Here is a 13,610-nt window from a genome sequence, read left to right on the forward strand (position 1 = left end):
CGGCCCGGTGAACGGCTCCTCAAACAGAAACTTCACATCGAACTGATATTTGAATGAGGGCAAGAAATAAACACCGATCAGAGAGGACACAGCGGGAGAGGGAGTGAGGAGGGATTTTACTCTGAGTGAAGAATGTAATGTCTGTGGAAAGACTCTGCATCCCCGCCTGTTCATTTATACCGTGAAACCGGGAATTCCGCTCCTTCTCTCGGGATGGCCGAGAACCCCGGCCGTTTTTCTGATCTCCCTGTAACGAGTGCTGGAGAAATCTCCCCATATTAATAGAATATCGGAAACTACTTCCCCACCCCAAGATCGTCCCACTCCCCCTTCCCAGGTCACTGCTCTCTCTGTGAGGCGGTGGGTGGCTCTTAGAAGAGCCTTTGTTTTGTGTTTGGTTGGAAAGGGTCGAGTCGTTCAGCCGCCGAATCCATAGAGGGTGCGGCCCTGCCGTTTCAGAGCGTACACCACATCCATGGCCGTGACCGTCTTGCGCTTGGCGTGTTCAGTGTAAGTGACCGCGTCCCTGATCACATTCTCCAAGAAAACCTTCAGTACCCCACGGGTTTCCTCGTAGATCAGACCCGAGATCCGCTTGACACCGCCACGGCGAGCCAGGCGGCGGATGGCTGGTTTGGTGATACCCTGGATGTTATCACGAAGCACTTTTCGGTGCCGCTTGGCGCCACCTTTGCCCAGTCCTTTGCCTCCTTTACCTCTGCCAGACATGATAATTCTTCACTGAAATGAACAGCGAACTCGTGCTGGTTCCCTTTTTTATGCAGCCTGCCCCGACCTGACTGAAACATGCACAGAGTGAAAGTGGGAGGGGAGGAGACAGAGTGAGATATTAAACAGGGAGGGGAGGAGACAGAGTGAGATACTAAACAGGGAGGGGAGGAGACAGAGTTAGAAATTAAACAGGGAGGGGAGGAGACAAGTGAGATATTAAACAGGGAGGGGCGAGAGAATCAGAGTGACGGACTGAGCGGAGAGCGGTCTCTGATCTTCCAGCTCCAACTCCAGCTTTCTCCAGCCTCCAATTTTAAACCGTTCATCGATAATAGAACCGAATCACAGCGCTCCGCACAAACCCTTACAGACTCGGGCTTCATATCCAAGGATTTACAGAAACCCGGAGCTTTTAAATAAGCCCCGTTTACAATTATCAGTCAGTAATATTCCTGCCTAAATACAGTCCCTTCTATAACTGGTCAACCCGCCTGCTTCCATTTCAGTCCCAGACCCGATTCTATCTCCCACACATTCCCTCCCAGACGGATTCAGCAGTTTACAAACACATTATTCCAGCTGATTTGGAGAATCTCATGTGTTGGGGTTTGAATTGTGATAGCGGCGGATCTCCGCCAGTTTTCCCCTGTCACGGACCCTGGCCATGAATCTGTGAGAAAAAGAATGAACTGGGACTGGAGGTGAACACGCCCCCAGTTACAGTGAGGCCCGGCCCGGGTATCCCATTCTCTCTATTTTATATCAGACAGTGGGAGTGGGGCGGGGGTAGGGAATGTCAGCGAGTCACCAGGACCCTGGGTTTATTGTAAATGATTTATATCTGAAATCTGAGCCCGGCCCCGGGACAGGAATCATCTGATTCCGGGATCAGCTCTTTTCTGAGAGACGTGGGTGGCTCTGAGAAGAGCCGTTGGGTTCAGATGGTCACAAGTTGCACTTGATTTTTTACTTCTTTTTGCCTGCTGCTTTCTTCGCTTTGGGCTTGGCGCTCGGTTTTTGTACCTTCTTCGCCTTCGCCTTTACTGGCTTGGGGGTCTTGGGCTTCTTCACAGCCGCTTTCTTCTTAATTGGTGATTTCGCCGCCTTCTTTGTGGTCGATTTCTTGACAGCTGGTTTCTTGGCCGTTAATTTCCTGGCCGCTGGTTTCTTGGCCGCTGGTTTCTTTCCGGGAGATTTCTTGGTTACTTGTTTCTTCACCTTCTTTCCCACTTTTTCCTGGGCTTCCTTCTTAGCGACTCTGAAGGAGCCCGAGGCGCCCGTGCCCTTGATCTGCACCAGGGAGCCTTTTTCCACATTTCTCTTGATACTTAATTTGATCTGGGTCCGGTGCTTCTCCACATCCAGGCCTTTGGTGGCCAGAACCTTCTTTATCGCGGCCAGGGATATCCCCTTGCGATCCTTGCAATCCGCCACAATCTTGAGGATCTGTTCGCCCAATTTGGGACCGGCTGTCTTGGATCGGTGAACCGCCTTCTTCTTCTTCGGAGCATTGGTTTGAGCGGCGGCGGGAGGTGCCGTTTCGGCGGCTGCAGTATCTGTCATGTCCGGGACTCTGAAGAAAATCTCTCTGACAGTCAGAGCTGGGTCAGAAATGAAACGAGAGGCGGCGGCACAGAGCAACTTAAAGGCCCAGAGCGGACGGGGCGGAGACAACCTGCTGTCAGCTCTCGGCACCTCCAGCCTCTCTGTGTTTCTCTCTCCTCTTAAACTACCCGATTCTAATTATAATCGGGCACTCCAGAGTCCCAGACTAGCCCCTTCCCATCTCAAACACCGGAATGTTTGCTGTCGAAAAACTTTCACCGGAATTAAAAGCACCAGTTTCGATTTAAACCCGTTTCATTGCTGCACTGATCGCGCTCTCTCACCCGATCGCTGACATGATTTCTGTTTTTCGGCTGAAATCTTGAATTGGACAAAAACCGTACCTTAAATTTTCACTTCGGGTCTCGGCAGGGGAGGAGGGCGATCCTTTGACAGGGATTTTTAAAAAAATACTCAAAAGGGACTCGGACATCCGGCGATGAGACCGGCCACACAAACACAGTGACATTAATCTGACCCGCCCGCCCATTTCACACACTCTCTCTGACACAATGTTCACATCTGTACATTCACAGGACAAACTGTTCGCCACATTGACAATTCCCGGGACAAGCTTTCCTCCCCGCTCGGCCTGTGCTGCGGATTCTCGGGTGTTGGTTGTAGTTTCCCAGCTCAGTAACTGTTAAACACTCTGAGGCCGGCGCTCCTCACAGTGTCCGGTCTCCAGATTCAGGGACAGGAGCCAATCACAGCTCTGGCTGTGATAATCCACATCTGCTTTTACATTATTATATTGTTCGCACACAGAAATATGTTTGGTTAAGTTGAAAATTCAAATTATCCGCTCTGGGCTCCTCCAGTCTCTCTATGTTTCCTTCTCCTGCTAAACTGACTGACAGGCAATAGTAACTGGTGTCCTATCCATCCCATTCTCCACACCCAGAGACGGCGAGTCACTGAATAAATTCAACACTCACAGACAGTCCGGAGTCAGACTGTTACAGGCTGTTTCTCGCCACCTTTACTTTTCGGCGGATAAATGCACCGTCAGACCGGCTCATATACAGTAGAAGGGAGAGTAATCGTCTCACCAACAGCACACAGACACAGAATCAGTCTTTCACATTCCATCAGTGGGTCTATATTACGCTCAGTAACAGTGTCCCGCATTCATGTGCAGAACTAAAGAGAGAGAGAGAGAGACGGAGCGGCTGATAAACGGACAGACAGAGACACAGTCAGACAGACGCAGAATCAGTCTCACACTTCCCATCAATGTGTCCGTTTCACGCTCAGTAAACATTATCCCAGCTTCATGTACAGCACTAGAGAGAGAGAGATACAGACAGGCACAGTATCAGTCTCACACTTCCCATCAGTGTGTCTGTATCATGCTCAATAACAGTATCGCACCTCCATATAAAGTACAAGAGAGACAGAGAAACTGAGCTGTAATGAGCGGTATTCACCCAGTAACAAATAGGGAACTATTCCATTCCAATTGCTGTTCCAAGGTTGAATAATTTTAATTGAAAATCACAAACTTTCGGAGGCTTCCTCCTTCCTCAGGTAAATGTGGAAATGAAATCCTCGAAACTTTCGCATTTATAAATCACAGAACAATAGCTGGTGATTACAGAAAGTCTTTCCAACTGCCCGTTGCCAAGGCAATCAAAGTGTTCAGACAGAGAGGTGTTACCTACAGGGCCATCGAATATAGGGGATGGCCTCTTTGACATGGTTCGGGTGGAAGCTGGAAAAGTGGAGCATCGTGAGGTTGTTCGTGGGCTTGCGGTGGAGTGAGGTGCTGAGGTGCCCGTCTTTGATGGAGATTCGTGTGTCCAAGAAAGAAACTGATTCTGAGGAGTAGTCCAAGAAAGAAACGGATTCTGAGCACCTCACTCTCCCGCAAGACCACGGACAACCTCACGATGCTCCACTTTTCCAGCTTCCACCCTAACCACGTCAAAGAGGCCATCCCCTATGGACAGGCCCTGCGAATACACAGGGTCTGCTCAGACGAGGAGGAACGCGATGGACACCTACAGACGCTGAAAGACGCCCTAGTAAGAACGGGATATGACGCTGGACTCATCGATCGACAGTTCCGACGGGCCACAGCGAAAAATCCCAGAGACCTCCTCAGAAGACTAACATGGGACGCAACCAACAGAGTACCCTTCGTCGTCCAGTACTTCCCCGGAGCGGAGAAACTACGCCATGTTCTCCGCAGCCTTCAACATGTCATCAATGACGACGAACACCTCGCTATGGCCATCCCCACACCTCCACTACTCGCCTTTAAACAGCCACCCAACCTCAAACAGACCATCGTTCGCAGCAAATTACCCAGCTTTCAAGAGAACAGCGTCCACGACACCACACAACCCTGTCACGGTAACCTCTGCAAGACATGACAGATCATCGACACGGATACCACCATCACACGAGAGGACACCACCCACCAGGTACATGGTTCATACTCCTGTGACTCGGCCAACGTTGTCTACCTCATACGTTGCAGGAAAGGATGCCCCAGAGCATGGTACATTGGTGAGACCATGCAGACGCTGCGACAACGGATGAACGGACACCGCGCAACAATCGCCAGACAGGAGGGTTCTCTCCCTGTCGGGGAACACTTCAGCAGTCATGGACATTCAGCCACCGACCTTCGGGTGAACATACTCCAAGGCGGCCTTCGAGACACACGACAATGCAAAATCGTCGAGCAGAAATTGATAGCCAAATTCCGCACCCATGAGGGCGGCCTCAACCGGGATCTTGGGTTCATGTCACACTACACGTAACCCCACCAGCGAACAAAAGTTATCTGTTTTTAATATAACGGGTCATTTGCTGTCTTTCTCTTCCTTCCGGATGTTTCTATGTTTCTGCCACTCTCTCTCTGTTTTTTTTCGTTGTTTGTATATTCTGTGGCCCTGTAGGTAACACCTCTCTGTCTGAACACTTTGATTGCCTTGGCAACGGGCAGTTGGAAAGACTTCTGCAATCACCAGGTATTGTTCTGTGATTTATAAATGCGAAAGGTTCGAGGATTTCATTTCCACATTCACCTGAGGAAGGAGGAAGCCTCCGAAAGCTTGTGATTTTCTAATAAAATTGTTGGACTATAACTTGGTGTTGTAAAATTGGTAACAATTGTCAACGCCAGTCCATCACCGGCATCTCCACACCAAGGTTGAATGACAGAAGATGCAGTCTCATCTCTAACTGATCTTATTCCAGAGAAAGACACGTTATTAATCCCACTCTCAGGGACAGTGTCACACATTTAACCCTCTCTTGCATATTGTACCCTCTGTAATCTTGCAGCAGAGGGCAGTTCGGTATTACTCTCAGTGACCGAGAGTTTCACTCCGATTGAAATAAACTGGGACTGTTGCCGTCAGATATTCATCCTGCACAGTCCCAGCAAATACACCGAGTCCCACTTCTCTCCCATGTTTCTCCATGATTGGTTTGAGAAATCCTCCCTCCAGTTTCGGGTTCACGCGTTACTTTATCATTAGAGGAAACAAGAATGAACAGAACCCATTGGCTCATTCCACAGCCGCCCACGTTATCTCTGATAGACCCTTTACCATCAAAAGATACCGAGAGAAACAGCAGGGATGGAAACATCCAGTTTATTCGTTGGAGATTGTAAAGTCAGTCTGGATTCCAGCGTTCGGCACCGGTGGAATCCCATCTGTTTCCCATTCTGCTGCCTGTTCCTGCACTGCCTGTGGACCCCATTCCCTCTGACCTTTCCCCCACTTCCTTTGCTCAGACTCTGAAAAATTCCAATTGGGGAAAGTTTCCATCGATTTTTGTGTTGGGAATTAAACCAGATATCTGCGCATGCGTAACTCAGCCCCGCCCCCAGCGCTGCTTGCTGGTGAGCAGAAGAGCGCATGCGCGCTCCCCTCCCCCAGCTCGGCCTGTGGGCGACATTCCCTCAGTGAGCGGAAGAAGATGGTTAAAAACAGCCGGGAATGGAGAGATCACGGCCCCCGGGGGAAGGGAGCAAAGAGCAGCCTCGTTACAGCAGCTCATCGCTTCGGGACCGTGTCCGCAGATGGGCTCAGAGATCGGCATTGAGTCCGGGGGAAGGTCAGGGGGAGTCCGGGGGCTGTTTGTAAGAGGCGGAGTGGATCAGGATCTCGTCCCGGAACATGGAGTGAGCGGGGGAAGGGAGAGGTCATTCTCGGGCTGTGTGTGTCCAGGGTGAGGGAGAGAGAATGGGAAGAGCAGGTTGCTTAAAATCATTGCTGCTTTCTCTCCCCAAACCAGTGGTGAAATGTTCCTGGTTTAATTCCAGTCTCACTCTGTTTATTGTTATTGGACAGTGAACAGTGGAAACAGAGCCGGAGAGGAAGGATGTGGGGAGTTTTACAAAGAGCATCTATTGCAGGCAACAGGTGAGAAGTGTGAAGGACACAATTTAAACAGCGGCTGTTTGGTTTTGGTTGAACGGTTCGTCCCATGGGAGAGGGGATTAGAAACCTGACCGTTGCAAAGGCCCCTCCCCATCGGGTAGTCCCATTCATGGATCAGTGCAGGGGTTGGGTTTTTTCTGGATGTCACTAAATTGTTATAAAACAGCCCAACACACCTGGTATGGAGAAGCTGAGTGCTGCAGCACTGCAGTGGAGTCAGACACTGACACTCTTTGTATCACTGGTTTTCATTTGTGGATATTCAAAATAATTATTAACAGATATTACATTGATCACTTTTGTATTTTCTACCTCACCTGTTCCTGAGTAACAAGATATAATTTTCTTTTTTCAGGACCCAGAATAAATGTGATGTTTCCTCCACCCGAGGCAGAAGGAACAGTGCGGCCAGCTCCTTCTCACACACAGTAGGTCCATTATCACACACAGAGATACAGACAGGTCATCAGTTCCCCAGTCTCAGACAGCAGAAGTGGTCAGTCCCACACTGATCCCAGTTTCCAGAGACACATTTTCAATCCAACAGTCAAACAGAGCAGGTGAGGCAGACGCTGTTTCCATTTCCCCCGAACTCAGTCCCGCTGACAGGAAGATACAAAAATCCCAGTCCAAAATCACACTTTCAGATTGAAAGACACTGTGTCAATCTCACAATCGGGCAACATTAGCTCTGAATTAAATACCAGATAGAAATCACACATGGTACCCGATTCAAAAGTGCAGAATAAACCCCAATAATGTACCTCGAGATTCCAATTGAATACTAGCCCAGAACTCACACATGTGAGTTTAATAGATGCAGTATCAATTTGATTAGTGTATCATGAGATACAAATTGCAGGCAAGTCTAAAACACATGTACAGTATCAGATTGAGAAATGCTGTGACAGTGTAACCTGAGAAACAAATTAGAAACCAGTTTATAATACACTCATTGTATGAGATGTAAAGATAGAGTATCAATTCTATTAGTGCAGACTGAGATATACATTACATACCAGTCCAAAAATCTCATAATATTCGATTGAAAGACACAGTATCGATTACAATAGTACAGACTGAGCTGCACATTATATATCAATTCAAAAATCACCATATCAGTTTGAAATATATATTATCATTCACAATATTACACAGAAATATAGATTTAATAGTGGTCCAAAAAGCACACAAATGATTTGATTAGGATTTGGTGCTGGATGATTTTAAAGTTTATCAATATTTACCAATTAAATAATGATAAATACTATTTAAACATGAAGCTATTAAAGCTACAGTATTGTATGTCATAAGATAATCTGAGAGAACAATTATAGACAGATACAGAATGAATCTCACACTCATGTATGGTACCAGAGTTGACAGATACAGAATGAGTCCCACACTCTCATAATGTACCAGATACTGGCAGATAAAGTATGAATCCCACACTCACACAGTACCAGAGACTGAGAGATACAGACTGAATCACACACTCACACACAGTACCAGAGAATGTATCGACAGAATGAATCTCACAATCATATAGAGTACCAGATTACTGATTCAATCCCACACTAACATACATGATGAGAAACTGCATATATAAAGTGAATTCAACATCCACATACAGTACTGGAAACTGACAGACACAGAATGAATCCCACACAGTATCACGGAGTGAGAGATACAAAATGAATCTCACAGTCACCTACATTACTGCTGGCTGAGTTACAAATTACGTACCAGTCCAAAAATCTCAGTGTCAGATTGAAAGATACAGTATCAATTCCATTCGTGCAGATAAACCACTACAAAAAATATCTGATGCAGATTCAGACTGAAATATACAGTGTTCCATTCATACAGACTGAGCTCCACATTATATACAAGTTCAAAAATGTCACCATATCAGTTTGGAAGATGCACTAAATCACAGTTGTGTTCACATCGATGCAGATTTAAGAGTAGCCCAAAAAGTGCACTCATTCTCTGATTATAACCTACAGCATCACATGTTAAAGTGTATGATTATCTACCAGTTAAATACTGGGAAAAATTATTTATACATTTAGGTATTAAAGATACAGTTTTGAACGCCATACTCTAAACTGAGATACAAATTAGATACAGATAAAGAATTAATCTCATACTCAGTTCCAGTGCCTGAGACTGACATACAGAATGAATCTCACACTCACACAATGTACCAGTGATTGATAGATACAGAACAAATCCCACACTCACATACAGTAGCACAGACTGACAGATACAGAATTTATATCACTCATATACAGTATCAGAGATTGATGGAAACGGAATGAATGTCTCAATCACATACAGCATCAGAGACTGACAGATATGGAATGAATCCCAAATTCACACACAGTGTCAGAGACTGACAGGAACAGAATAAATCACAAAGTACCACAGTCAGACAGAGACAGAATGAATCTCACTCACAGACAGTACCAGGGACTGACATATATAGAATGAATCCCACACTCACACACAGTAGCACAGGTTGACAGATACAGAATGAATCACAAAGTACCACAGTCAGACAGATACAGAATGAATCTCACAGTCACATTATTGCAGACTGAGTTACACATAAATCAGTCCAAAAATCTTATTGTTTCATATTGGTAGATAATGTTTCAATTCGATTAGTGCAGACTGAGCCAAACATTACATAGCAGTCGAACAATTTCATACCATATCAGACTCAAAGATACAACATCAATTCCATTAGCATGCACTGAGCTACATGTTACACACCAGTCCAAAAATCTCATACAGTATCAGACTGAGATACAGAATTAATTCCATTATTATAGACTGAGCTACACATTATATACCAGTCCAATAATTTCACCGTGAACGGATTGAAAGGTACGTTATCATTCACACGAGAGTTCAGAGATTAAGATGTAATACTACTCTGAAACTCACACACATTGTTTGATTTAAGAAAATCCAAAAGTGTATCCATATTAACAAATTAAATACTCGACGAAGAACTGTATATACTTTGAAGTGGAAAAGATACAGTTTCAAATAAGATACTGTAAACTGAAATAAGAATCCAGACTGAATGCAGACTTGCACATTATCTCAGAGACTGAATTACTGAATGAATCCCTCACTGAGATAAAGTAGCAGAGAATGGCAGATACTGAATGTATCCCCCCCACACACAGACAGTACCGGAGACTGACAGATACAGAATAAACCCCATACACATGTACAGTACCAGAGAATGACAGGCACAGAATAAATCCCAAATTCAGATACAGTACCAGAGACTGACAGATACAGAATAAATCCCACACTCGCATACCTTATCAGAGACTGACAAATGCAGAATGAACCCCAATCTCTGGTACAGTATCAGAGACTGACAGATACAGAATAAACCTCACACTCATGTACAGTACCAGAGACAGACAGATACAGAATGAATCCCACATGCACACACAGTATCAGAGACTGACAGATACAGAATAAACCCCACACTTGCATACTGAACCCAAGATTGACAGATCTAGAGTAAAACCCACACTCATATACTGGACTAGAGACTGACAGATACAGAATAAACCCCACACTCATATACAGTACCAGAGACAGACAGATACAGAATAAATCCCACGCTCATGTATAGTACCAGAGACTGACAGGCACAGAATGTATCCCACACTCACGTACAGTACCAGAGACAGACAGGTACAGAATAATTCCCGCACTCCTATACATCACCAGAGACAGACAGATACAGAATAAACCCCACATTCATGCACAGTAACAGAGACTGACAATTATAGAGTTAATTCCACACTTGTTAATAGTACCAGGGACTGACAGAATACAGAATAAATCCCACTCTCATACACAGTACCAGGGACTGACAGAATACAGAATAAACCCCACTGTCATATACAGTACCAGGGACTGACAGAATACAGAATAAACCCCACTGTCATATACAGTACCAGGGACTGACAGAATACAGAATAAACCCCACTGTCATACACAGTACCAGGGACTGACAGAATACAGAATAAACCCCACTGTCATACACAGTACCAGGGACTGACAGATACAGAATAAACCCCACTCTCATACACAGTACCAGAGACTGACCTCTACTGGATATAAGCGAGAACTGTATACGAGCGGAACAAATTCACTTTGTCTGTCGTGGTTGCAGAAACAGGACAATGTGCAATGTGAGGAAAGTCTCTGTCTGTAACTTCTACTCTCGTATTTTTGCACATTTTGATAGTGGAAAATGAGGACAATTTATTCATAATAAAGTTTTGTTTCACTCATTCAATAGTTGTGAATTTGCCCCATTATATTTCACTGTACATTGCGCAGTATTTCTCTCTGATTTCTCAGGTCGATTTACATTACTCCTCTACCCCTTTCAGACGCTTTTTGCCAAGCAGTATGTGGCAAACTTGTTCCCCTGGCAAAATGCACCAGCTCACACCTTTCTATATTGAAATTCAGTGGTCATTTGCACAGCCGTTCTGCAAACTTATTTTTTGCAGTCTTCCTCAGTATTGACTATACCCCCTAAATCAATTATAAGAATTTAACACAGCATTACATCTAATATTTGGTCTAACAAAATGTACTTGCAGCTCGTCTCCATTCCCAGTTTTTCTAAATCCCACTCGTGCAATATAATGTGAAGAATTAGTTTCTGTTCTGTCCCTCTCTCATCTGCAAACTTCACTGTCCCGGGGTTTGGGGACATCTACTGGCCGGAAGCAGAACTGCAACAGTTCGGAACAAATTGCGGAAACCGGACAATGTGCAGTGTGAGCGTGTTTGTGATTGGTGGCAGGTACTAAATCTGATTGGATATCTGAAGAAATCAATCAGTGAAAGGAACAGGTTTGTCTTTGGGGATGTCTCACTGCTGTTATACAGGTCTTGGTGAGACCACATCTGGAGTATTGTGTGCAGTTTTGGTCTCCTTATCTGAGGAAGGATGTCCTTGCCATGGAGGGAGTGCAACGAAGGTTTACCAGACTGATTCCTGGGATGGCAGAACTGACGTATGAGGAGAGATTGGGTCGACTCGGCCAGTATTCACGAGAGTTAAAAGAATGAGAGGTGATCTCATCAAAACATATAAAATTGTAACATGTCTAGACAGACTAGATGCAGGGAGGATGTTCCCGATGGCTGGGGAGTCCAGAACCAGGGGTCACAGTCTCAGGATACGGGGTATGCAATTTAGAACCGAGATGAGGAGAAAATTCTTCACTCAGAGAGTGGTGAACCTGTGGAATTCTCTACCACAGAAGGCAGTGGAGGCCAAGTCATTAGATGTATTCAAGAAGGAGATGGATATATTTCTTAATGCTGAAGGGACCAAGTGATATCAGAGCCAGACCTTTCAGGAGCGAGATTAGAAAACATTTCTCCACACAAAGGGTGGTAGAAGTTTGGAACTCTCTTCCGCAAACAGCAATTGATACTAGCTCAATTGCTAAATTTAAATCTGAGACAGATAGCTTTTTGGCAACCAAAGGTTTTGAGGGATATGGGCCAAAGTCGGGTACATGGAGTTAGATCACAGATCAGCCATGATCTTTTCAAATGGCAGAGCAGGCAGGAGGGGCTGAATGGCCGACTCTTGTTCCTATGTTCTTATATGGGGTATAAGCGGGAACAGGGCACTGAATTAGACGATCAGCCATGATCATTTTGAATGGCGGAGCAGGCCCGACGGTCGGAATGGCCACTCTTACTCCGATTTTCCATGTTTCGATGTAAGGTGGCTTCACTCCCATCCGTCAAATCACAATCATTGCCTTCACCCATCCCTCATTAGCATAGGGCTGTGTGGGTGCCTATTTAATCCGAGCTCGGAGCGGATTTGGGTCATTTCTGGTTCAGAAATTCAATTTGAAAATGCCTGAGGACAAGAAAACAGCTCCCAAGAAGGGCGCCAAGAAATCCTTCAGTAAAGCACCAGCCAACGGCGGCAAGAAGTCGCAACTGACACAGGAACAGAATAATTCCCTCGCTCACATCCAATAACAGACAAATGTCATTCACTGATTCAGTAATCGCTGACACAATAATCAACACATCAGTCAGCTTCTGCTCGACAAATCTGGGTAAAATAATACAGAGCGAACAAGTAATATTGAATATGAATGTAAAAGGTGTGATCAGTAAGTTCGCTGATGATACAAAAATTGGTAGGGTGGTAAATAGCGAGGAGGATAGCCTCAGTCTGCAGGACGATATAGATGGGTTGGTCAGATGGGCGGAACAGTGGCAAATGGAATTTAACCCGGAAAAGTGTGAGGTGATGCACTTTGGAGGGACTAACAAGGCAAGGGAATACACAATGAATGTGAGGACCCTAGGCAAGACAGAGGGTCAGAGGGATCTTGGTGTGCAAGTTCACAGATCCCTGAAGGCGGCGGAACAGGTCGATAAGGTGGTAAAGAAGGCATATGGGATACTTGCATTTATTAGCCGAGGCATAGAATATAAGAGCAAGGAGGTTATGATGGAGCTGTATAAAACACTGGTTAGGCCACAGCTGGAGTACTGTGTGCATTTCTGGTCGCCACACTACAGGAAGGATGTGATCGCTTTGGAGAGGGTGCAGAGGAGATTCACCAGGATGTTACCAGGGCTGGAGCGCTTCAGCTATGAAGAGAGACTGGTAAAATTGGATTTGTTTTCCTTGGAGCAGAGGAGGCTGAGGGGGGACATGATTGAGGTGTACAAAATTATGAGGGGCACAGATAGGATGGATACTAAGGAGCTTTTTCCCTTCGTTGAGGGTTCTATAACAAGGGGGCATAGATTCAAGGTAAAAGGCGGGAGGTT

The 13,610-nt window shown here is 45.5% G+C and overlaps 2 protein-coding genes across 2 annotated transcripts; both read right to left on the reverse strand.

Annotated features, from left to right (window-relative positions):
- Positions 1-361: 361 nt before the first annotated feature.
- Positions 362-729, reverse strand: LOC137307050 (histone H4). Its single transcript, XM_067976396.1, has one exon. It carries the CDS (start codon positions 727-729, stop codon positions 418-420), a length of 312 nt encoding a protein of 103 aa, XP_067832497.1. The 3' UTR covers positions 362-417.
- A 597-nt stretch (positions 730-1,326) lies between these two features.
- LOC137306914 (histone H1-like) lies at positions 1,327-2,295 on the reverse strand. The gene is made up of 4 exons (XM_067976296.1): positions 2,116-2,295; positions 1,939-2,022; positions 1,703-1,815; positions 1,327-1,402 (listed from the first exon to the last, which is right to left on the reverse strand). Exons 1-4 carry the CDS (start codon positions 2,293-2,295, stop codon positions 1,327-1,329), a joined length of 453 nt encoding a protein of 150 aa, XP_067832397.1.
- Between the last annotated feature and the right edge of the window lie 11,315 nt (positions 2,296-13,610).

Source organism: Heptranchias perlo, chromosome X, assembly GCF_035084215.1.
Source record: "Heptranchias perlo isolate sHepPer1 chromosome X, sHepPer1.hap1, whole genome shotgun sequence".
Taxonomy (NCBI): Eukaryota; Metazoa; Chordata; class Chondrichthyes; order Hexanchiformes; family Hexanchidae; genus Heptranchias; species Heptranchias perlo.